Source organism: Ammospiza nelsoni, chromosome 11, assembly GCF_027579445.1.
Source record: "Ammospiza nelsoni isolate bAmmNel1 chromosome 11, bAmmNel1.pri, whole genome shotgun sequence".
In the NCBI taxonomy this organism is placed as follows: Eukaryota; Metazoa; Chordata; class Aves; order Passeriformes; family Passerellidae; genus Ammospiza; species Ammospiza nelsoni.
In genome coordinates this window covers 11,894,582-11,917,806 of record NC_080643.1, presented here as the reverse complement: position 1 = coordinate 11,917,806, position 23,225 = coordinate 11,894,582, and the positions used below count along the sequence as shown (strand labels likewise).

Genomic DNA, 23,225 nt, shown 5'->3' with positions numbered 1-23,225 from the left:
TTTGAGTCTCTGTTCATGCTTTCACATTGTACCTCTGGAGGAGCAAGGAAAGACAAGGAAAGGTCTGTTTGGGTGCAAAGGTGTGTATGCTGATGGCCAAGAAGCTTTGGACTGTCTGGTGAAAAAATGGAGCCAAGCAAAGAGTGTAACAAGCATTTTGAGGATGCCTTGGATTGCTGTTTGCAGTATCTTTTTCTACAAGAATAAACAGACATGTGATAAAAATAAGAGACTGCTTTGTGCAGCCTAGCAACAACTAAAATCCTCCTGCAGCACGAGCAAGTGCATAGTGGCAGAGTACAGGTAGTCCTGATCAGGCAGGCACAGGAGTGGTGTGTCACCTCCCCAGCTGCAAAGACAGGTTTCTGTGGGGGAGTGAAATTTGAGCACTCTCTGTTTACCCAAACCATTCTGCCCTATTTCTTGCTGTAGCATTGGGTTCAGGACAGAGTGAGTGGTGGAGAGTGAGGCAGTGAGGGGCTGCCTTTGCTTGCAGGGCATGCCAGGGCTCAGAGTGTGGGTCTCACAGCTCATGGCCACTCCTGCAGCCTGATCCCACATCCTACACCCAGCCCTGCTGTCCAGCCTTCCCTAAGCTGCCTCTGCTCTTGTCATCCCCACTCTCAGTTAATTCAGTTCACTGGCTTGCTGGAAAACTCCTTGTTTGTAATTGTGTTGCTTCTCTGCCAGGATCTCATGAGCATTGGTTCAGGGATGGAGCAGCAGTGCCAAGGCTGGTGCTGTGTGGGATCACTGTGGCAGCTCAGGTAGTGTCAAACCTTCCACACTGGCATGGAGACAATGATGGTTGTGGAACACAGAATTGTGGAATAGCTTGAATCAGGAGGGACTTTAAAGATCACGGAGTTGCAGCTCCCTGGTTGGTTGGACATTGTCAATCACAAAATAGTTTGGGTTGGAAGGAACCTCTGGAGACCATCCAGTCCAACCCCCTGCAAAGGCAGGGCCACCTGGAGCAGGTGACACACAAACATGTCCAGGTGGGTTTTGAATGTCTCCAGAAAAGGAGATACTACAACCTTCCTGGGCTTGCTGGAAACTGAATTTTGGCGATTGTTGTTTACTTGAGTTTCTCCCTCTATCTGCTTAAGATCCAGCTTTAACCATGGTGCTCCTGCCCCTTGGCAGAGCTGCTCCTGTTGTTCCTGACAGGTGGTGGCTGTACAGGCGTTGTACGGACTGTCCCCTGCGCGGAGCCTGCAGCGTTGTTTGTCATCTGCTGCAGGTTTGACAGAGCTTTCAATGGGCGTGAGAGCTTAATTGCAATACTCACACAGATCCTGAGTAAGTGCTTAGGCTAAAAATAAAGTTTTATTTTGGAGAATGAGCAGCTGGTAGTGCTTTGTAGCTGAGGCTGCGTTTCTTGATACATGAAGAAAGTGAAAGAACGAAGCATTTTTCTCTGGGGTCCCACCATAGCGGAGATGCTGTTGTGTCAGAGCTGCTTGTGCTTTGAGATAAAGTTTTATTCTTGAGACTAAATTACACAGTCAAGGGAATTATAACCATTTCTAATTACTGTAGCTAAACTCTTGAAATTTTAGCCAGAAGATCTACAATCTTTCACGGTCCAGAATGATTAAAGTAAAGCTATGGTAATGATCTTTAGTCTTGGCTGTGAAGATATGTTCTTCTCACTTTTACTCCAATTAGAAATAGTTAGGCTTTTTGATACCAGATAAAATTTGTCTTTGTGGCCTGGACACCCAGGTATGAGCAGCATTGGTGGTATGGTCTTACCACTCCTGTGTCATGGGTGGAGTAACACTGGTGGGTGCATGGATGGCTCCATTGGGCTGGAAATATTAACCCTGTTTCAGGGTTGAACAACATGTAGGCTGCTTTGGTCAGAAGTGATCAGGCAGTAGGGACATGTCTGAGAGTCCTTGTCCACTCTTGAGCCATGTGGCTGCAGCTCTCTTTGTCTTGGAAGAAGGGCAAGGTGAGGGGGCAGACTGCAAAGAGGAAATGTGCCATTTTTTCCCCAGCCTTTGAAGAGGCACTTGCCCAGAGCAGACAGACACAGATTGGTTCCCAGCTTCCCTGCAGGGTCATAGTGTCTGCCAGGTCATTTGCACATCTGCTTTCTAGTGCTGAGCTGTGAGCATTTCATGGTGTTGCCATCACCTGCTGTTACCTTGCAATTTTATTGATCAAATCTGTGATTTTGTTTTTGCCTACTGTATGGTTTTTTAATGCTTTTAATCAGGAGAAGATGGCTAGGCTATCTTTCCTTGTTTACATCTGGATGATGATGAGCTTTTTATTGGAAAGAGAAGAACTGCCAGCTTTGAACTAGGAACATCCTGCTCTGTTTGTGCTTCTGCATCACTTCTCACAATCCCACTCTTGTGTTTCCTTTGAGGATTTCCAGCATCCCATCAGGTGAGTTCTTATTAGAAAAAAACCCCACAAACTGCAAAAAAAAAAAAAAAAAACCAAGGAGGAGAGATTTGTATTGAAAGAAATATGAAACCAATAAACTAGAAAGTTCATGGAAATTGATTTTCTTGTGATTGTTGCTCTGTGTGAAGTACAGAGGGAGCAAGACATTGAAGAGCAGGGAGGAATTAATGTTGCTTGTCTTTGGAGAAAAATGGACTCTGTTAGTGATGATGGGAAAACAATGTGAAGAGTCCTCCTCCTTGCAAGAGAAGAGTAACCTCCATGCTTGGAGCAGCCTCTAAATGAGGCAAGGCTTTGACAAAAGCGAAATATATCATGGTCACTGGCTGACCTAAGATAATCCCTTGCAAGGCCTTGAGCATATTAATGCCTATGGGGGAGGTCAAATCCTATGGTGTAAAGTGGGTATTTACATCTGTCAGTGGTTGAAACATGAAAAACAGCTGAACCTGTCTGTTGAGGAGAGCTCTGGAGCAGCCTCCTTTTTATTCTGTTCCTTTTGTATTTCAGGTGTGCATAAAAATAAACAAAAGTTTATAAAAGCATCCCAGATTGACTCCCTCATGAACAATTTAAATTTTGTTGTTCCTAGACAGGATTATGTATTCAGTGTGTGAGCTGTCAGCCTGGGTATTGGAAGAAGTACGAATTCCAGAAGGGTTTATAAGGAGAGAAGTACAAGCAGCTTTGTATGCAATTATAGCATTGGACGGTCTGCAAGAAAATCAGACTTCACAGATACTAACATTCTACACAGACACTACAATAACCAAAATTTTTCAAGACACAGGTTCTAACAGAGCTCTCTGTTCAGAGTTTTTAGATTAAAATGCACGTGCATTGTGTTTCTTCCTGAGACAAAACTTAAATTGAGTTTTGTCAATCTTGGCCACATCAGTAAGAGTTGACTCAATTTATTGCACTAAAGAAGTGTATTTCTGTGCAGGCTTGCAGGGGCTGTGAGGGCTGGTGATCTCTGCCTCCCAGAGCTGCTGTTGCTGTGTGTGCAGACTGGTGTGTGATGGGTGCCAGCTTCTAGTGGGAAGGAGGTCTTGTTTCCTGGGCTGACACTCTCCAGAAGGAAGTGGGTGCTGGCACTCCTGGAGGACTCCACTTTGTGCTTTTTCTGTGAGTTGGCACCTGGATCTGAAAAATCCTTGTTGTATTTAGAGGAGCAATTCTCATTTGAAATGGCAGGTCACTGGGAATTCTTTCTGTGGACCCTGACTGACCTCATTGCCTCAGGTCTGAGTTGCAGCAGGAATTGTGGGTCCTGGTCCTGCTTCTGGAGGAGCATCACTTTGCTTCCCCAGCCAGTGGCTCACAAATCAAATTTTGACCTTTAAAAGAGGGTCTTGTCAAACTTAATTTGTCTTGACTTTTTATCACATGGTAAAACTTTTGATTTTAAACCAGGGTTTTGAAGCTTGTCATGTGAGAAATGGAACAGAAGACACAATTCATGACTGCAGCTGTTTGCCTTTGCTCCCCTTTGCATTCTCACCACAGGGATATTGAGCACAATTCTGTGGAAATCTCTCAGTGCTAACAGACAAATAGAATCTTGTCCAAAAGACAGGACCCACCGCCTTGGGAGAGGAGGCTCAGCTTCATGTGAGATCATCTGTGTTCGTGCCCTGCACTGCAGAGCTTGTGTGGCAGAGCTGTTTGCTTCCCTTTCAAGGGAGCAAAGAAGTAAAACTTGTCCTGTTTTAGCATGAGGCTTAGGCAGGAAAGGGAAGTAAGATTTTGTCAGCTTTTTAGAATGAGGTGGGAAGTCCATGGGTTTGTTTTTCCTGGTTATTTGCTTGCCTGTTGAAGTTGTTTAGAAGAAGTTGTCACTCCTATCCTCCTTGGAAGCTGCTTGCTTCTTGTGAAGCCCTTGTTCTTCCTCCTGTCCATCTGGGCCAGCTAAAAAGGCAGTGTCACCCAGCTGCAAGTGCAGTGAACCCATTCCTCTGACTCAGGCAGCCTTTCATGCTAGTGGGATGGGCTTTTGAATAGAGATCTCCTGTCATGCCATCAGGGGCTGGGAGAAGCATCTGTGCTGCTTTATCTCCCTTTGCTGCTCAGGCTAGAGTGGTGTGTGTGAAAGTGGTCTGCAAGGTGTTGATTTTTTCTGTGATCTGGAAATGCCACCATAGACTGGTATTTTAGGTTGTTCAGCTGCTCAAGAGTTATAATTAAATTTTTTTTAGAAAGTCAAGCTGTTGGCATGCTAGATAATTCCAGGCTGTGGGTCATTTCTTGCTAAATCACAGGTTTAAAGTTCAGATTAGATATTTTCTAAGTAATAACTACTAATTATTTCTTGGGTTTTTTTGTAGTACAAGTAGGGACGCCTTTTAGTATGGAAACCTTAGGGCGGGCCTCAACTCCAAAGCTTCTATTGTATTGAGCAAAAACTAAAGGGTTAAGGGAGAAGGTGAGGCAGGAGCTGCAGAGATAGACACTCACCCACAAGGAGTCAAGAATTGCTGGGATGATGTCTTGATGAAAAGGTCTTTGAATGCCTGTCCATGAGGTTTGTGCCTGGGGCCATCCCCCCTCAGTTGCTGATGTAGCTGGGATGTCATCTCCCACTGTTTCTGCTGCCTGCTCCCCCTCCACTGCCCTTGAGCTGACTGGCTGGGAGCCTGAGCTCAGCCTCTGAGCTTCATCCTCTTCCTCTGGAGGTGGGAAGAAAGCCTTGAGGGACCACACAGGTGCCTTTCACCCACTTGCACCTGGGGAATGGACGTGGTTGGACATATTTTTGGAATGGAGGGCTCTTTGTTAGCAGAGTTCACTCAGTGTCTGTGTGCTGCAATAAGAACCAGGGCAGCTCCTGTGGAAAGCAGATGGCTGCCTAGAGACATCAAGTTGAAGCTCTCCACTGAGCAGACAAATGCAAACCTCCATGGCCTCTGAATCTGTTGTGGTGACAATTCCTTTTTGTGTAAACTCGGTGAGTTCTGTGCCTTTCCAGATTGTCGCTCACGTTGGAGACAGGCATGCAGCGCTGACATTGTCAGCCAAATTTCATTGTTGGGCACCCCTTTTATAGGGCTCTGTGCAGGCAGCAGGGGAGCTGCTGTGGGACCTGTGTGGCAGCTTGGCATGACTGCAGGGCACTCTGGTGGCAAAGTGTCCTGGCACGGGGTGGCTTTGTGGTGTGGCACGGTTTTGGGGTTTAGAGCGGCTGTCTCACCTGTCCCCTCTCCCCCGTGCCTGTCTCACCTGTCCCCTCTCCCACATGCAGTGCCTGTCTCACCTGTCCCCTCTCCCCTGTGCCTGTCTCACCTGTCCCCTCTCCCACATGCAGTGCCTGTCCCTCCTGGTGCCTCACCCAGCGCCCTGTCCTGGCTGCACACCTCAGTGGGAGGTGCCCGAGGTGTCCTCACCACCATCCTCACATCACACTCAGTCTTTAACTGCCTCAATAAGTCTGTAATGAGCCATGGGAGCTGGGAGCAACTTTTGCACATGGGAAATGAGTAGTCTGACAAAGGCAGGTTTTTTTGTTCACTGCCTCGGGAAGTGAGGAAAACAGGATTATGGCTGTTTTGCTGCCCGAAGCACATTGTCCTATGAGGACATTCCCCTCCTGTCCCCATTTCTTTGTGTTTTCTGGGGAGCCTGTGCTAGTCTCAGCTGCAGAAGGAGATGGGATTATAAACTGCAGCTAAAGCAGAGGCTGGTTTTCTCCTGAAGATAGTGTGGGACACTTGTGAATAGCTTCTGTGACTCTTACTTCCTTATAGGTGAAATGTCAGCAAATCCAGTTGAATCCTTTTATTTTTTTTAAGGTGAAAAAGCTCACTGAACAAACACCAGAATTTGTTCTAGAACTGAGTCTAGAGATAACAGCAAGTTAGCCTTATTCCTCTGATGAACAGTGCTAAACTTACAATTCTCAAGCTACTTTTGTAGGTCAATGGAAACTGTCAGTCTGCTGAAGTTTTGCAGCACGGAAAAGTAGTGTTCTGCTGTCTGCTAGTCAAAAACAACTGCAGGATCTTTAGTTCAAGATTTTCTGGGGTTTATTTTGGCTTGTGCTGTTGTCTTGATGATCAGACATATAACAGTGTAAGACACTGCTGCAGATCTCAGTGGTATCTTCATTGCTTTTGGGGTATGAATTAGCTTTAGTTTTATCACTGTCCCCATAAAGCATGATTGCATTGACTTGCTGGATTTGGTGAGAGTCAGCAACAGAAACATCAGCAGAAACCCAACCTACTTTAAGGAATAAATGTGCATGCAAAAGCAGCTCTGAGCTAACAAGGATGTGTGCATGCTTGGGTATTTTGTCTGTGACCAATTAGCAAGATCTTTCTCTTGACAATACAATGTGTATGTTTTCAGTCCCTCTGATGCCTTCTCCATTGCTGCCCTACACCTGCTCCCTCAACAGTTTTAAATGGCTTTGCTAGAACTAGCTGGCACACCTAACTTCATGGAATTCTTGTCTATAGCACTGATAAGCCAAAAGCACGAATAACATCCTCTGTTCCATAGTGCTGCTCTGAACATCTTAAAATATATAGCAACCAAAACCCATGGCACAGGATCCTCTTTTGGAGGATATTCCTTCTTGCCATAGCTTTACTATGGCCCACCCAAAGCAAATGAGCATGTGAGGGTTATCTTTCACACAGTCTGGTTGTTACATTGTTTAAATCCAAGAACGAGTAATTTGTACTGAAGTCATGAACAATCCGAGCAACTGGAAGAAGCCTGCTGGGTCTGGACGTGCTGTTCTGCATAGGTGGAGGACTTGTTTGGGATTCCCACGTTGGGAAATATGTCCCCACCAAAGAGGAGATGTGTTTCTTCCACACTGGTGGGAGCTGTTCAGTACAGCTTGAAAATGTTGGGGAGAAGCTGGTTGGGTATCCTGGGGTTTCCCAACACTGATGTTTCAAATCTTTGTTCCTGTGACCCAGAGGGGGCTGTGGAGAGAAGCAAGGTTGCTTGTGAAATACATATTTGGGAACATTATATGGGCATCTGCTTTGGAGAAACCTTGTAAATATATTTGCTGTCTTGAGTCCCTGGCCTGAAACACCACTAACAGGAGAAGTCCTCAAGGATCTTGGTTTATCTTTTGTGCTAAGGGGTTGTGTGAAGGGATGATAGTAAAAGTACTGTTGGCAAGTGATCCCTCCACCTTCAAATGAGTTTTGCTCCATGAGAATGTGGAACTACCCTCTTTGAACAAAGGGGCAGCATAAACCCAGCCATTCTGTATTTGCTTGGAGCAATTTTACTCCTGCTAAAAAATGCTCAGGTTTTTCCATATGGTGATCTGAGGGTCATTTTATTTCAGAGGAGGTTGCACATGTGATCTGATCACACAGCTTGGTAAGTTGAGTTTCAGGTAAGATACACCAGTAATTTGAGGAAAGGAAATGCTCATTACAGAGGAAAATGCTGGGTTTTCTCTATAAGTTAATGTGTTCTGCTCCTGCCCTGCTGGCTTTCTCTTTATTTTGGGTGTGTGTTGTGAATGGATGGGGTTTAGATAAGTCCTTGCCTTTTGTCCAGGCTTCTGGCAGCAGACAGTAGCTTTATTGAAGTGGCCAGCACCCCAAAACCCACTCTCATTCACAACTTCTTTAATAATGGGTGATTCGGTCTATTATAGAATGAATGATTTATTTAACAGACACAAAACTAACAGACATAAAACTTGAACTAATACTACAGGGGAATAAGGACAAAAAGAGACTACTGGTAGATATGTACAGCATGGAGTTAAAGCTACCTATTAATGTTACAGCTAGTGAAGAAATGATATAACTTAGGATTCAATATGTCTGACCATCCAGTTGTTGGTGGAGCACACATTGAGATCCTTCCCCTCAATTCCCTGGAAACCAACCTCAGAATCTGCATCCAAACTTTGGGGAGAAGTCTTGAACACTTGTCAGGGTGTGTGTAAGAGGCTTCTGCCTCTGTGATAACTCATATGTCTTTTATAGTTTGTAAAACAGTGTCTCTCAGTCAAGAATATTTCTTTTATCTCTTCCCACATCTGCTCTCCAGACTAGGAGGTTGATTCTCAGCTGAGGCCTGAGCTTTTTTGGAGCCAGAGATGACCCCTTGTGGGCCTTTCAGCCAGGTTCTCTCTTCGTGCACCAAGTACCTGTGGTAGAGGAGGGGAGGGGTAGATGGCCTGCCACAGTGTGAGCGGAGCTGTGCCCCTTCATGGCAGAGGAAGCAATGCTTATTGTGCATGTAGAGTCCAAAACACAGAAAAATTCTTTTCTATCCAGACTGTTAACTGATCCTGCAGCAGCAAGCTGCCTTTGATCCTCCTGACTAGAATGATCTTTGGGGACAACTTTCCAGGGCCTCTCTCAGGTTTGCTCACAGTAATGCAAGGCAGGTTTTCATCTCACAGTGACAGCTTAGCAGAAAAGAGCCTGGGCTGTGCCAGGCCTGGTAGCTCTGATCCTGGTGCTACTCAAAAGATTATGGGGATTCATGTCTGGTTCACTTTTTTGTGCAATTTACAGCTGTCCAGGACTAAAACTAGCTGATGACTTTTCTGTGATTGCCTCTTAAGGATGAAATCTCTTCTCCCTCATTAATGGCTTTAATGAAGTACATGTGGCTGTTCATCTCATGGATACCAGAAAGCAGCACTTGTTCTCCATGTGACAGACTCAGATTGTTCCTGCCAAGCCCACAGGCTCTGCCCTTCCTTGGATGGTGACCTGTGCACCCTCCTTGCCCCTTCTCCTTCCTGCCTGGCCAGTGTTCCTGGGTTGTAGACCTGTGTTTGCTGCCTCTCTTTCCATGTTCTCTGGGACTGAGACAGCAGGTCCAATTAATTTTGCATTTCCCCATTTTCTGTCTGTATAAGAGACACTTTTTAATTTCCCCATGGTTTTGGGTTTGGGCAACACAGTTATTATCCCAAAGCACATAATAACTCCAGTTTGCTGCCTTCTGACTCTTGCCAGAGTGCTGGTCATGGGACAGGGAGGATTTGGGAAGAAAAGCTGATAAATCATAAATTCCTGTGCAAGATGAATCACGAGTTAGTATCTCTTTCTCAAACATGTAACTGCAAGCTGTTACATCAGTGCCAGTCTGTGGCATGCAGGAGGAAAGTCCCTTTTGGTTCACATGTACATATGGGCTCTTCTGCATGTGTCTTTGGGCATCAGTTGAATTAACAGTGTAATTGCATATTTTTCCTGCTTGACCCCTGGAGACTTTTACTTACTTGATCCTCATGTACTGGAATGTGCTCCAAGGCAAGGGTAATTGGGAAGGGAAAGAGTTCTCTCAATCATGGTAGACATTTGAATATTTTCATCTTAGGTTTTATATAACTGTCACCTTTCTGGCATTTTGTTACAATTTCTGCTATGGAAATAAATTTTGCGGGGAAGCTGAGCTTTCCTCTTTGAATGCCAGATAAAGAGCCAGGACTTGCAGAGTTTTCCAGTCTTGTTCTTTCCTCTGGGCTCTGACCTTGCTCCTTTATCTGGCAGCTCTTGGCAAATCTTATTAACTGCAAAGAGAGTTTCTGTGGTTGGATCTTCATCCCACATCCGTGTTTTTGCCAACTCAATCAAAACAAAGATGGGCTGAGATTAGCACCTTGCATTCTTCCCAGCACGCTGGGAACTTAGAAATTAGTTGCATTTTTGATCATAATTAATATTGGGGTTATCTCATAGACCTGTGCTAATTGTGTGCAAGTGATCTTGGAGCTGTGCTGAATGAGAGTGAATGACATCTGTAGCAGTTTTTTAGGGTACCAAACTGAAGACCGCACAAAGTCTGGCAAAACCCCTTCTGTAGGGCTTTTTTTCATCTTCAAAGGCTAATATGTCAAAAGTCTTGGTATACTTCTAGTGCTGCCCTGCAGTATTTTTTCCTTCCACCTTGATACATCCTGGTTCATAATCCTGCATATTCATCAAAGCAGAGGCTGTCTACTGGTCTCTTTTTCAGTGTAGGTGATAACTCCAGTATGTGTATGTATATACATTTTATGTTTATGTATGTGTATACGTTTTATGTTTATGTGTCAGTAGAAATGTAAATTTTCTCACACAAATGCCATGTTGATCATGTCAGATACTGACTTGGCTTGACAATTGTGTGCAAAATGATGCTGAGCAGGTGATCCTAAAGATAGGGGCACCTCTGTTGTCTGGCAGCTGCTCACCTGGGGCAGGCTGAGCCAGGGAAGTCCCTGAAGCATTGAGAGCACTAACAAGGCAGTAGGGAACAGCAGGATACATGAGTATGTGTTGATTGTTTTATTTTAAAAATTTCTCTCTCTGCTTTTATCCTCTTAGACTGTTTTGGCATGAGACGTGTTCTGGTTACTGGAGTGTGAAAAATTATGAGGGGAAGGAATCAGTGGCTGATTCTGGTCTTTGTGCCCAGTTAACAGGGTCTGAGCATGGCTGGAGAGACTTAGGATGAAGCATTTCCACCTCGGGAAGTGCTGGGTTGCATGCAGTGCTGGGTTGCATGCAGTGCTGGGTTGCATGCATTCTGTTGTCCCTCAGCCTGTCTCTGCCCCCTGCTCCCTGACTCCAAGGCTTCTGCTCTTGGGAGAGAAATTGGTTGAGGTTTGGTTGCTGCGCATCCCTCTGCTGCCTCCAGGGTTCTGTTTGTTCAGAATGCCTCTTGTCCCTAGTCAGTGTATGTCTTTGCCAGGAGCTTTGGCTTTAGCGTGATTTGCACAGCTTAAGCCCTTTTCCTGGCCATCCTTTCTTTTCATTTCCCATTTGTGCCGGCTGCCTGCTCAGGCGGCTGCTGTCAGCACACAGTGGAAAAACACGGATCCGTGAGAAACGCGCTGTAGTGTATCAGCAGGAATTCCTGGGCTGCTTCTGGGCTGCCTCTTTGTCAGGAGAGCTCAGCCATGTCTTTGTTTTCTCGCTAGCGAGTCGGAGATGCTGCAGGTTTGTTTGGAGCTGTACTCATCTTTATTTGCTCAGTAACCAGGGCAGTTGCCCATTGTTTCACTTGTGGTTTTGTTGTGTGCTTTTATGTGCCGTGAGGCACAATATCTTCATGCTGGCAAGAATAAGTTAATGCATCTCTCTTAGCCAGCAGCCTGAGGACTAAAAATTTCAGATTTGGGCTGCAAAAGGGAAGGGAAAGGAGCTGAATTTCCCCAGCAATGCAAAAAACCAAAAATCAGTCCATTTGTTTGAGCCATGTGGTCCCAAAGGGGGAACTCTGATCTGGCACATCACTGAGCCATGGACAAAGGATAGCTGATATTTGTAAATTGGTGCCATGATCACTTCAGTCTGGAAGGAATAAACATGCAGACAGTCTGGCGGTGACTGGGGGTGAAGGGCATGTGACCTAAGAGGTGGCGTTCCTCTCTGATTTGTGAAACAAAGAACCAGCCTGTGCCTGTGGATGCCAGCAGGATAAATATCCTAATTTCACCAGTGGTCCGTGTCAGTGCAGCTGCATGAAAACTGAGCTGTCACTGGAGACAAAACTTTGTCTGTCCTTTGTTGTCATGTTGTGAAAGCTGGGGCAATGAGATGAGGGTAAGGATGAGCAGCCCTGCCTGGGCACCCCTCTGGCTGCAGAGGCAGCTGCAGGCATGAGGGCACTGATTCCTGCACATGCAGAAGAGTAAATGCCCTTGATCACTAATGAATGGGGAGGTAGGAGGAGAAAAAAAGCTATATTTTCTTGGATCAGCCCCCTGTGGAGGCAAAGAAAAGCCTGCCATAAGTTAATGGGCCACTTTCATAAATGTGGGAGCCTTTTGCACACAGAGTGGCTCAGGCTGTCTGAGCTGATGCAGCTGTCAGCCTGTTTGTCTAGAAAATGCTTTTCTGAAAGGTATGATTATTCTAGACTGTTGAGCAAGTTCTTCTGTGTGAGTGCATTTAAACAACACCAGTGGTACATGTGGAAAGATTACAAACAAAGAGAGAGGGGGCAACATTTCTGATAGCCTGGGGAGGGCAGGAGAGGAGGTTGTGCTGCTGTACAACAAGGACACCTGCAGTGTCTTCTCAGTTGCTCAGGTCTCTCACCAGCCTGTGTGACACATCAGTGCAGGTGTGCTCCTTTTGGGGAGACTGCTCCTTTTGGGGCAGTGGGGATGAGAGCAGTGTGAGGCATAGGAATAGATGCATTCCTGTCTCTGCAGGGCCATGCTTAGGTACTCACAAGACATTCTGGAAGGGTACTTCTTAAAAGCTTCTTTGGCCCTGAGAAAGGCATCCTTCCCCACCCACCTTGGGGTGTGCAAAGCACCCCAAGGCAGTGCTGAGGTCTGGCTCTGTCCTCTTCAGGTGGGGAGGAAATTAGCAGCAGGCTCTGGGGATGCCCTTTGTTTGGTTCTGTTATTAGCAAGGAGTGAGGAAATAATGATTTATTAATGCTGCTGTGATTTTCCTACACCAGGCTATGAAGGAAGAAATTCAGTTTCCTGGCTGATGGTACTGCTCAATTAGAGCCATAACTATGTTCCTTGCAGAGCAGCTGGCCTGTGGGGTGCTGGTGGTAGCCCTGGCTCTCTGATACAGTGTCCATGGCCAGTATGGCCTGTGGTCACCAAGGGTCACTTCTCTGCTGTCACCAGGGTGGTGGAGACAGGCTGTGTATAGAGCCCAGCATTTCTCTGCTGCAGTGTTCTTTGATTAAACCAGAAATATCTGATAAAGGGGGTGGCAGCCACTCCTTTCTGGGGGGAAGCACCAGTGGGAATGTATTATCAATACCTCAGCAAATACCCCTTGATCTTTGTGGTATGTTGGGCAGAAGGCTGGTGCTTCTTGGCCACAGCCTGGGCACCATCACTCCCTGCTGACCAAGGAGTCCCCTGCACTCACCCTGTGAGGGCTGGTGCCTTCCACTGCCATCTCTGCCCTGTCCCTGCCACCTTTTCCGCCTTCCCAGAGTGGCTGGCATGGCTGTGTCTGTGCCTGGCAAGCCAGTGAACTGCTGAAGGACACAGTTAACAGCTTGCATGCTGCAGTGGTTGCTCAGGGCTCTGCCAACCCCCACCGTGCAGCATCAGTAAATCCAGCTGAATTCCTGGGCTTTGCTTGGTAGTCTCCTCTGGCAGCCCTCTGTACAGCAATGCCCTTTTCATGCATTCCCTTGCTTCCATGTGAGCCTTAGCTTATGAACAGGGTTCATCTTTGTAGCCCAGAGCATAGGATAGGGCAGGGCTGCAGCACAGGACTCTGCAGGACTTTGGAGCACCCAGCCCTGCCCTGCACTCCAGGGCTCTGCTCTTGCTGCTGCTTTGTGGCCTCTCTCCTTTGCAGTCTGCAGAGCTGTGCGTGGCCAGGGCTGCCTGTGAATGTGAGACCCCTGCCTGTGTCCCAGCTGCCAGCATCCTCAGGAATGGGTGCTGGATACAGGCAGGATTCCCCTGTCCTGCAGAGTGACTGATCTCCCTCGATTGCAGGGGGAGAACAGTGAGGCACTGCCCAGAGTTGCTGTGACCACGTAATCCCTCCAGTCCTAGGGAGGAGGAGATCATAGGTGAGACCTTGGCAAATCAGACTTTTGCCCCCTTGCAACCTGTGCTCATTTCAGCTGCAATGTGCTTTTTCATCCCTCCCCCTTTAAACAAAGCAGTGCCATTTTGGTTAACCCGAGGAGTGTGCAGATTCCTCTGACTCACATGATCTATCCAGGATACTGATACTTTTTAACTTTATGCAGGGGATTAACAATGCAGGGGATCCCTGATGGTGAGTGTCCTACAACCCAGAATACAGGGCAGCCCCTTGTGCTGAAGGCTCTGCCATTTCCCCCTCACCCAACATGCACCCTCCCAACCCAGCTGAGCAGGGGAGGTGGTTTATGAGCAGCATCAACCATGTCATAAAGTGCAAGTTAATGCTGCTTTTTTATTCCAGCCCTTTGACAGGGCCTTGTTAATAGAAGGTTGGGAACAGAAACAAAAGGGAAGGGCACAGCAGCTAAAAGCCAGTTGTCACAGCACTGCTGCATTAGTGTGAAAATGCTGTGTTTTATCAGAAAGGAAGCACCCTCTCCTTAATAAATGGCATTGCACAGCAAGGAGCAGCTCCCTAAGAGCACCCTCCTGTGGAGGCAGGCTGAGAGAGTGGCATTGTTTAGCCTGGAGAAGGCATTAGGGAAACCTCATTGCCTCCAGTACCTAAAGGGAGCTTATAAAAGATGGACAATAATTTTTTACATTGGCAGGTACTGCTAAGACAAGAGGGTATGGTTTTAAACTACAAGAGGTGAGGCTTACATTGGATGTTAGGGGGAAATTCCTTAACTGGAGAGTGGTGAGGCACTGGAAGAGGTTGCCCAGAGAAACTGTGGAACCATCCCTGGGAGTGTTCAAGGCCAGGTTGGACGGGACCCTGGGCAATCTGGTCTAGTGAGTGACATTCCTACTCATGGTAGGGGTCTAGAACTAGAAGATTTAAAAGATCCCTTCCAACCCAAACCATTCTATGATCCCAGCCTGTAGATGGATTCCTGTGGACTGTGCTGATGTGCCTTGTGGAAGAGGGCAGAGATGCTGAGCTGTTCACTAGGATTCAGTGCTCTGTACTGCTGTCTTCCCTGGGATGATCAGACTGAGGAAGGGTTTAAACCCATATGGGTGAAAGTGTGGAAGACTGGGGAGGATGGGATGGGGCAAGGAGGGCTCATGTGGGAGGGCAGGTGGGGTGTGCAGAGGGCAGGGGTCTGTGGCACTCAGAGCAACACTGGCATTCCCCTGGGGACAGCAGTGCTGGAGACTTCTGCACTGCTCCCCTTTCCCAGAGAGAGCATGCAGCTTGCTGTAATTTTCTCTTATCTTTTCAGAAGATGATGTGAATTCATTGAAATAACTTGCTGTTCCTTCCAAACCCCCTTGGAATGTGTTCAAATACACTTTGCTCCATTTCCTTAGTTCTGTGGTTGGAGGTGATGAAATGCTCCCTAGGCCATAGCCCTAGGCCACATGGGGCTGCTTGGAGGTTTCATCCCAAAGTGGAATTCTGAGTGTTGGTTTTGATCATGACCTGATACTTTAGAAAAATTGGTTTTATTTTTAAAGTTTTCCCCAGTTGCTTTCTTTCCTATGTATTTTTCTTGGGAAAACAAATCAGCAAAAAAAAAAAAATCTCCGAAATTTTTCGAAGCTGAGTATTGCAGAACAGGTCTCTCATCCACACCTTGCTTTTTTCCCCACAGTCTGTGGTGGCTGTTAATTCACATTTGCTTAAGCAATTAACCAGGATATAAATAATACATAGGATGTTATCAGGGAACTGCATGCCAGTGTTATGGAGGCAGGCACTTTTGGCCCTGGTGGGGAGGGTTCCCTCCTGTGCTCTGCAGCCCCCTAAGGCCAATTAAGGTGCATCCTTGATGAGAATCCAGCCGCTGCTTGGCTGCATAAATAGTTGCTCTGATGCACAGAGGGGGGCAAAGCAAGTGAAAGAGGGATTCAGTGTTCAAACAGCTGCAGTGAGCACTGGACTCTGAGCATTCCCCTCCTCCCCTCGTGCATGGCTGAGGCTGGAGCAGTGGGACTGAGTGGATGGTGACACCAGGGGCAGCTTATGGGAGACCTGTGGGTCAGAGACTCAGTCTTGTGTCCTTTGCCTTCTGCCTTAGTCCTGTAAAGGTCTTTTCTCCTGAAGGCATAGCAACTGTTGGTAAACAAAGCTTTTTAGACTGTCACAAGTGTAGGAACCTGCTTTGTTTTCCTGTTCCCCTTCCAGCCTCCTCTGGGAGCCCAGGGAGTGGTCTTTGGTGTTTCAAGGCTGCTGTTTATTTTAACTGCAGTAACAAGTGCTAAACCAGCTGGCAGGAGAAATAAATGTTGCTGTGACAGCTTGGGTGGAGATTTAATAAATCCAAGTGCTGAGTTCTGCATTTTGCCCACAATAACCCCCTGCAGTGTTATAGGCTGGGGGTGGTGTGGCTGGACAGTGCCCAGGCAGAAAAGAACCTGGGGGTACTGATCAACAGCCGAGTGACCATGAGCCAGCATGTGCCCTGCTGGCCAAGAAGGCCATCCTGGCCTGTGCCAGGAACTGTGTGACCAGCAGGAGCAGGGAGGTTGTTCTGCCCCTGTACTTGGCACTGGTGAGGCTGCGCCTTGTTCTGGCCCCTCAGATTGGGAAGGACCTTGGGATGCTGGAGCGCGTCCAGAGGAGGCAACGAGGCTGGAGAGGAGCTGGGAACACAAACCCTGTGAGGAACCACTGAGGGAGCTGGGGGTGTTCAGCCTGGACAAAAGGAGACTCAGATGTGACCTTATCACTCTGTACAACTCCCTGAAAGGGGGCTGTAGTCAGCTGGGGTTTGATCTCTGTCTCCAGGCAGCAACTGACAGAATGAGAGAACACAGCTTTCTTAAGCTGCACCAAGGGAAATATAGGCTGGATATTAGGGAAAAGTTTTTTACAGAAAGGGTGATAAAGTGCTGGAATGGTCTGCCCAGGGAGGTGGTAGAGTCACCATCCCTGGATGTGTTTAAAAAAGGACTGGATGTGGCACTTGGTGCCATGGTTCAGTTGAGGTGTTAGGGCATGGGTTGGACTCTATGATTTTGAAGGTCTCTTTCAACCCAGTGATTCTGTGATTTGGAAAAGGTGCTTCAAGTTACAAAACAAGAACAAAAACCATCAAGAAAAAAGTGAGCAAAAAAATAATCATTCAGAGCCAATAGACTTTGGAGACCACCAGATTTCAACTGTCACATTCACAGTTGTGAATTTGCTCCACAGGAAGGCAGCAAGAAGAGGAATAATTGGGCTTGGGATAAACTTGGCTTTGCAGTGGGATCTCAAAACCGCCCTGCAGCAGGCTAAATATTCAAGGCTGCTGCATGGTCCTGAAGTTTTGCCTCTGGTCTCCCTGTAGGGATCATTGGACTTCGGTGCTTGTAACAGTGACCTTCTTTCCCAAAGATAAACTCTGGGAGTTTACTGTACTGTGATCTCTCCTGCCATAACCTCTGGTGCAAAAGAACCTCAGCTGAAGGGCACAGTAACATGTTGGATGTTGTTTTTTCAGGTGCTGGAGCAGGATGTGGTTCTGCAGTCCATTGACCGTGCCATTGAGGCTGTGCACAATGCAGCCATGAAGAATGGGGGGAAATACAACCTGGAGCAGAGAGATGTCCTCCAGTAAGTATGATGGGCACCTGGGAGAGCTGGCAGATGGAGGGTGGTCACAGTGTCACTCTGTCCATGGGGATGTTGGATGTTGTTGGTTTGAGCCTCTGTTCCTCAAAGTGCTGCTGCACTGGAGAACTTCCCAGTGTTTGAGCTGCTGCTGCTCCTCCTGGCAGCTGTGTCCAGCAAAGGAGAGCTTTGGCCTGGCTCTCTCTGTGCATGCCAAGAAGAGGAGATTCTCAGCCACACTGTAGGCTTGGAGGAGAAATCCAAAACCTTTCTGGCTGCATTTTCTCTGCTTTACCAGCGAGGAATTGTAGAGGTTTTTCGCATGTGACACAAGGTCTTTAATACATTCTCAAATAATTGCTTCTGAGGAGAATTTTTGTTTTCTCTGACACCTCAGCCTCTGTGCTGAGGCATGCTGGTTTAATCTCGGTTGAACAGCAATTCTAAAGTGCAGGCAATTTCTGAAGCTTGTAATGCAATATGTGACTCTCCCCCGAGGAAGAGGCATTTTTCTCCAGTGAACTGATGAATAAATTATGGGCTTTTGCAAAGCCTCTTCCTTCCTCCCCCAGAAGTGCTTCCTTAGTTGTTAATGAAACTGGAGCTGGTGTTTAGAGTAATGTAGCCCATTCTGGTATATATAGCCCAAAAGCAATAAATCATTAAAAAATAATTTCAATGTTGCAGCGTGGTCACTCCCTTGAGCTTTGTCCTTCCTGATGTCATCATTCCGTTTCAGAAAGCTGATCCATCACCGGAAGGAGACTGTGTCCCGCAAGAGCCACTCCCCCACCCCCCAGGGGACAGTGATGACCCAGTCCTCCAGTGACCACCACCTGGATGTGTCCCGGCAGCCCAACGGGGTGTGCAGGACGGGCTACGAGCGGCACCACAGCCTCCCCAACACCGAGTTCGAGGCGGAGGATGAAGGTCTCTACCAGGTAACGGGCTGGACACGTGCTGGCTTCCTCCTTTGGTGCTGTGATGGTTCTTGTCCTGGTGAATAAAATGCCTTGGCAGCTGAAGTTACAAGTCAGGTGTTTGTGCTGCTGACCTGGGATTACTGCAGTGTGAAGTGTTGTTGTCTAAGAAATCTGGAACAGTCCCTCTGCCATTTACACTTGTCATGCTTTTTGGAGTCCTTGAGGGTCCATGCCTTATGGTGACATGTGAAATCCACTTTGTACTGTGTGACTATCTCTTGGCAACTTTCTAAAAGAGTTGCAGGCTCCTTGGAGAATGCTTTGAAAAGCAGTTTTGATATGAGCAGGAGAGCTCCCTCCAAGCACTCAGCACTGCTTCATTTCCCCCTTGTTATGTCTGCACAAGATCATTAGTCCTTAAGCATTTTGTCTGCTGTGGCTGCCTGTTTATACTACTCAAAACAAAACAAAAAGCCAAAAAAAACCCCAAAGATCCTGCTTTGTCTGAAGGTTGCTTATCATGATGAATTAAAGGCAAATTGCAGGAAATAAGATTTAAAGCAGATCTTTTTTTATCTCGGTGACACGCAGTTCCAAGGTTACAGTGTCGCATCAGTGAGGCTTCAAAGTAGCAGCCCAGGATGGGGCTGTGGCTGTTGGGGATGAATGATGTGCCAGATGTCCCTGTGTAGGTGTAGCTGGATCTTAGGGCTAAAGGCACCAAGCAAGGATGAGCCTTTTATTCCTCCTACAGATGAACACATGCACTGTAATTTTTCTTCATCTCTCTGGACTGAGTGTTTGGAGGTATTGTGTTTATAAGGCACTGATCTGCTGTCACCCCTAGCAGATGAGGCTTGTTTTATACTTGAAGAACTGTGAGTTTGGGAGGATGAAAGGCAGCTCTGGCTCACTCTGGCTGAACACAGCAATTCTTACAAACCCCATTTTTCTCCTCAGCATTCATTTCTGTTCTTTGGCAGTCAAGCTAGCTCCATTCTGAAGCCTGTACATTATGGGCTAAGCAAAGGGGGCACCTTACAGCCCATTCTCCATGCTGATTCCCTGTCTTTATCTGGTCTGTGGTTTGGTTGCTTGCCAAAAAGGAGGAAGACAAATTTCCTTGGCTGACAAAGAACTGTTTCTGTCTGGGTGGCACTGAGGATGCAGTTGAAGAGCTTCCAGCTTAGCCCTGTGCTGAAAGGGCTCCTTGAGATTTTAACAGCTCAGTGGATTTCCTGAGCACTTTGAAAATACAAAGTGGAGGAAGCAGCATTGCTTTCTTCCACTGGTTATGCAGGAGCCTAAGAGGAGACCCACTGAAATCTAAACTTTCTCACTAGCTCCAGAGTAGCAGAGGTCTTGGCATGTGCTTGTCATTGCTTGGGACTTTCAAGTGCATTTACTGTTTGCATCTGAAAACCTAAGCAAAATTTGAGGTTTCCTCTCAGTGGTTTTGCTCCCAGGACTGAACTGGCTGCAGTAGTTGGTGAGGGCATTTGTGCTTCAGCTCCTCCCCAGTCAGCATAAGGTGGGAGGCTGGGGCTGCTGCCATACCAGCTGCCAAGGGTGGAGGTTGGGCTCTTGGAGTATTTTAGTCAGTCTGCTGCATTTGTGCATGCTCAGTGAGTTTGTGATGCTCATCTCCAGAAACCTTTGCTACAGACCAGTGTGTCTGGCTTGGCAGAGTTTGCCTGGAGGAGGTGGTGGGTGGGAGATTGTTAATTTGCTTTACTGTTTTATTATTTTGTTTAAAGGGTACTACTATAATAACATTGCTCCCAGGAGTCAGAGTGGTGATGTTCTCTGCCTACTTGGCTGCAAAGGGAATGAGAGTGTTGTGGTAAAGTCAGCTCTTGTTTTTGAGCAGCACAGGGAGCACAGCCTGCTATCAGTCCTTGCAAAAGGGTAAAGGACAGGCAGCAGATGTGTAAAATCTGTGGATTTGAGGAAGCTCACAGTGCCTTAATAGAGGTCTGGGGAAAGGGAGAGTTTCAACACAAGTGCAGTTGCTTCTCTTTAAACCTTTGGTAAGGTCCCTCATCTTTTCTCCTCTGGAGAGGTGGGATCTGGACTTCAAGGACTCCTGCATGGTCACCTTGCAGAGGAGGGAGGTTTTCCTTTGGGGGTTTTGGTGTTGTCCATCCTCCTGTTGGCCCCAGGTAGTGGTTAGGATGGGGAGTGGAGAGAGGGGATGGCCATTGGTTACTCCTCATAGCTCCTGATCATGCAGCTCAGGCAAGCACAGGGAAATTCCTGTGATGCTTCATGTTCTTGCAGCTGCTTGTACTGTGGTGTGGGGCTGCCTAAACTGGCAGGGGCTGACCTAGCATTGTCTGTACATCTATTAATTTAAGCACTAGCCTGTAATAACTGTTAAACTTGTGTGGTAAATTTGGAAGCCGTGGAAATACTCCATAATGACCCAACCCTCGCTATCTCCAAACAATGTCATGCATCTGCACTAAGCTCTGAGCCTGCCTGGCTGCTAAATCCCACTGCCCCAGTAATGGTGGCTGTGCCATGCCAAGCAGCTCCAACTCGTGCTGTCAGCTCCAGCACTCTGCAGACAGGGCTCTGCTTTTAGCACAGCTGAGCTTTCTGGATTTGGGGCCAGCCTGCCAACCATGGCAATGCAGAGACCCCTCCTGATCTGCTTGACCTCTCTCAGCTGTGCAGTCTCTTTTTGGACCAACACAGATAATTTTTGAAGCTGTATGCAAGTACTGGATAGCATTTCACCCAGAGAACAATGTGGGGTGGATTGACAGGAGCAGAGTGTGCAGGCAGGGAGTCTGCAGCAGTGCCTCCTGCTAATTCACTGGCTGAAGGCACTTGTAAAGTGACTTTTTATATGGCATGGTATAAGGTTGGATGTATTTGGTGTTGGGTGGGAAAGGGACTAAGAGATCCTTTTTTAAAAGTCTTTGTGCAAACTGCTGTCTTCACTTGTCTAGTGGATCTAGACACGGGCTGTGAGCACATTGTCAGCTTTTGGCATGGAGTTGTGAATATTTGAGGTGGCTTTTGAAGGTGTTCTATTTATAGGAATATCTTTGCTCCCATTTCAGATGAAGTTTTTGCCCTTCCTGGATCTGGGGGAAAAAATACATTTCTCATTCTGTTTCTGCTGAGCTAATGTAAGATAGAGACCCTTCAGGGGCCTGTCTCAGATTTTCACTCTGGGATGGCAGAGTGGCAGAGCTCTGTGCCCTTAGTGGTGTTTATATAGGTTTATTCAACAATGACAGGGCACAGAAAAACATCTTTTCCGGGGCTAAACAAACTTGGAAAATTTTCACTTGTGGTAGACTGAATGTCATTGTAGATTCCAAATGGTTGAAAGCCAGGTTACCCAAGGCATTCATGCCATCACCTCCTTTCCCTTCCTGTGCTCCCCTAGGAGGTTTGGCCACAGACAGTGATTGCAATATCCCATAAAAGCAGAGGCACATTTGAGGCAGCAGGCTCTGAATCCCAGCAGTCCTGAGAGGTCCCAGCCAGTCTCCTGGCCCTGAGCTGCTGGGCTGTGGGGACTGGTGTAGTGATGCCATGTGCTCCCACCTAGCTTGGCTGCTGTGTTCAGTGATGCTCTGCTGATCAGAGGTAAATCCTGAGGCTGCACCTCACTCAAGTAACTGTGGATGAATGTGATAGTGGTGATCTTAGATCTGACAGGAAAAGATGAGTGTAGGGGTCTGGGTCTGGGGCTTGTACACTGCTGGCTTGGCAATCCTAGAAGAGACTTGCACAAGAATCCCCAGATGTGGAGAGTTAATGCAACTCCCTGGCAAAGCTTTTCCCAGTGTGTCTTGCTATATGTAGCATAGTATTGCACAGAGGGTCAAACCCTATTTTCTCCCTGCATGAGCAGAAATAGCTTTGAAAGCATGGAAAAGGCATTTACATGTTTCCAGTCCTTGGCTTTGTCTTTCTGCAAGGGTATTTGTAGCTGATGTAATGGATCTCTCCAGAAGAGTGTGTAAATACACACTCTGTTTGCAGCCTCTGTGGAGCTATTGAGAGTAATGTGGAGACATGGTAAGTGTGTGGGATTGCATTTGGAATAAAGGAGGAGTAAATGCTTGACAGGTCTACACGACATATGTGCCATGTGCTTCTGAACACAGCAATTAAACAAGGGCTGCTTTGCCTGTCACAGGGAGGGGATGAAGTCAGTTTGAGTCCTGCTTTGTTCTTCTGGGAGGCTGCCCATTAGCATCTGTCCTCCTGAGAAAACTGCCCTAAATGACAAGAGAGATGTAAGGACAAATCTGCACATGCATGTGAGAAGGAAGCCTTCATAAACAGAATATCTTTATTGTTAACCTCCTTTGATTGCCCTGCAATCTCTCCTTACAGATCCAACCACAGGCTCACCGTGCTGCTCCTGTCACCCCCCCACCTCCAGAGAAGCGCAAGAACACACAGATTGCTGCTCCCATTAAAAGTAAGGACAAGCTGCTCTCCAGGTCTTGAGCATGAAGCAGACACTGGGTGATGTAACAGCCATGGGGCCTGAATGCTTCTGCTTTGTGCTTACATGAGCATCCTCATCCATTCCTTGAATTCTGATTATGGTTTATATCCTTACAAATATAAGATGTATGCAGCCTGATTCCTATATGTTTTAATGCTAGTGGTCCAGAGCTGGTGACCTGTGCTCCTTCAAGCCTGCTCTGATTTGGGAGGGTCTGAGCAGCTTGTGAATGGGTGCCAGGTACAGCATCCCCCTGCTCCTTCAGTGCCTGTGGCTCTCCAAGGA

General features: G+C 47.1%; 1 protein-coding gene across 2 annotated transcripts in view; it reads left to right on the top strand.

Annotated features, from left to right (window-relative positions):
* The window catches only part of NCKIPSD (NCK interacting protein with SH3 domain), a 51,413-nt gene that overhangs the window by 4,312 nt on the left and 23,876 nt on the right, over positions 1-23,225 (top strand). For both annotated transcript variants that reach the window (XM_059480310.1, XM_059480311.1), the window contains exons 2-4: positions 17,428-17,540; positions 18,277-18,478; positions 22,823-22,910. In XM_059480310.1, coding sequence (XP_059336293.1) covers positions 17,428-17,540; positions 18,277-18,478; positions 22,823-22,910 — 403 coding nt within the window. The remainder of the gene's footprint in view (positions 1-17,427; positions 17,541-18,276; positions 18,479-22,822; positions 22,911-23,225) is intronic.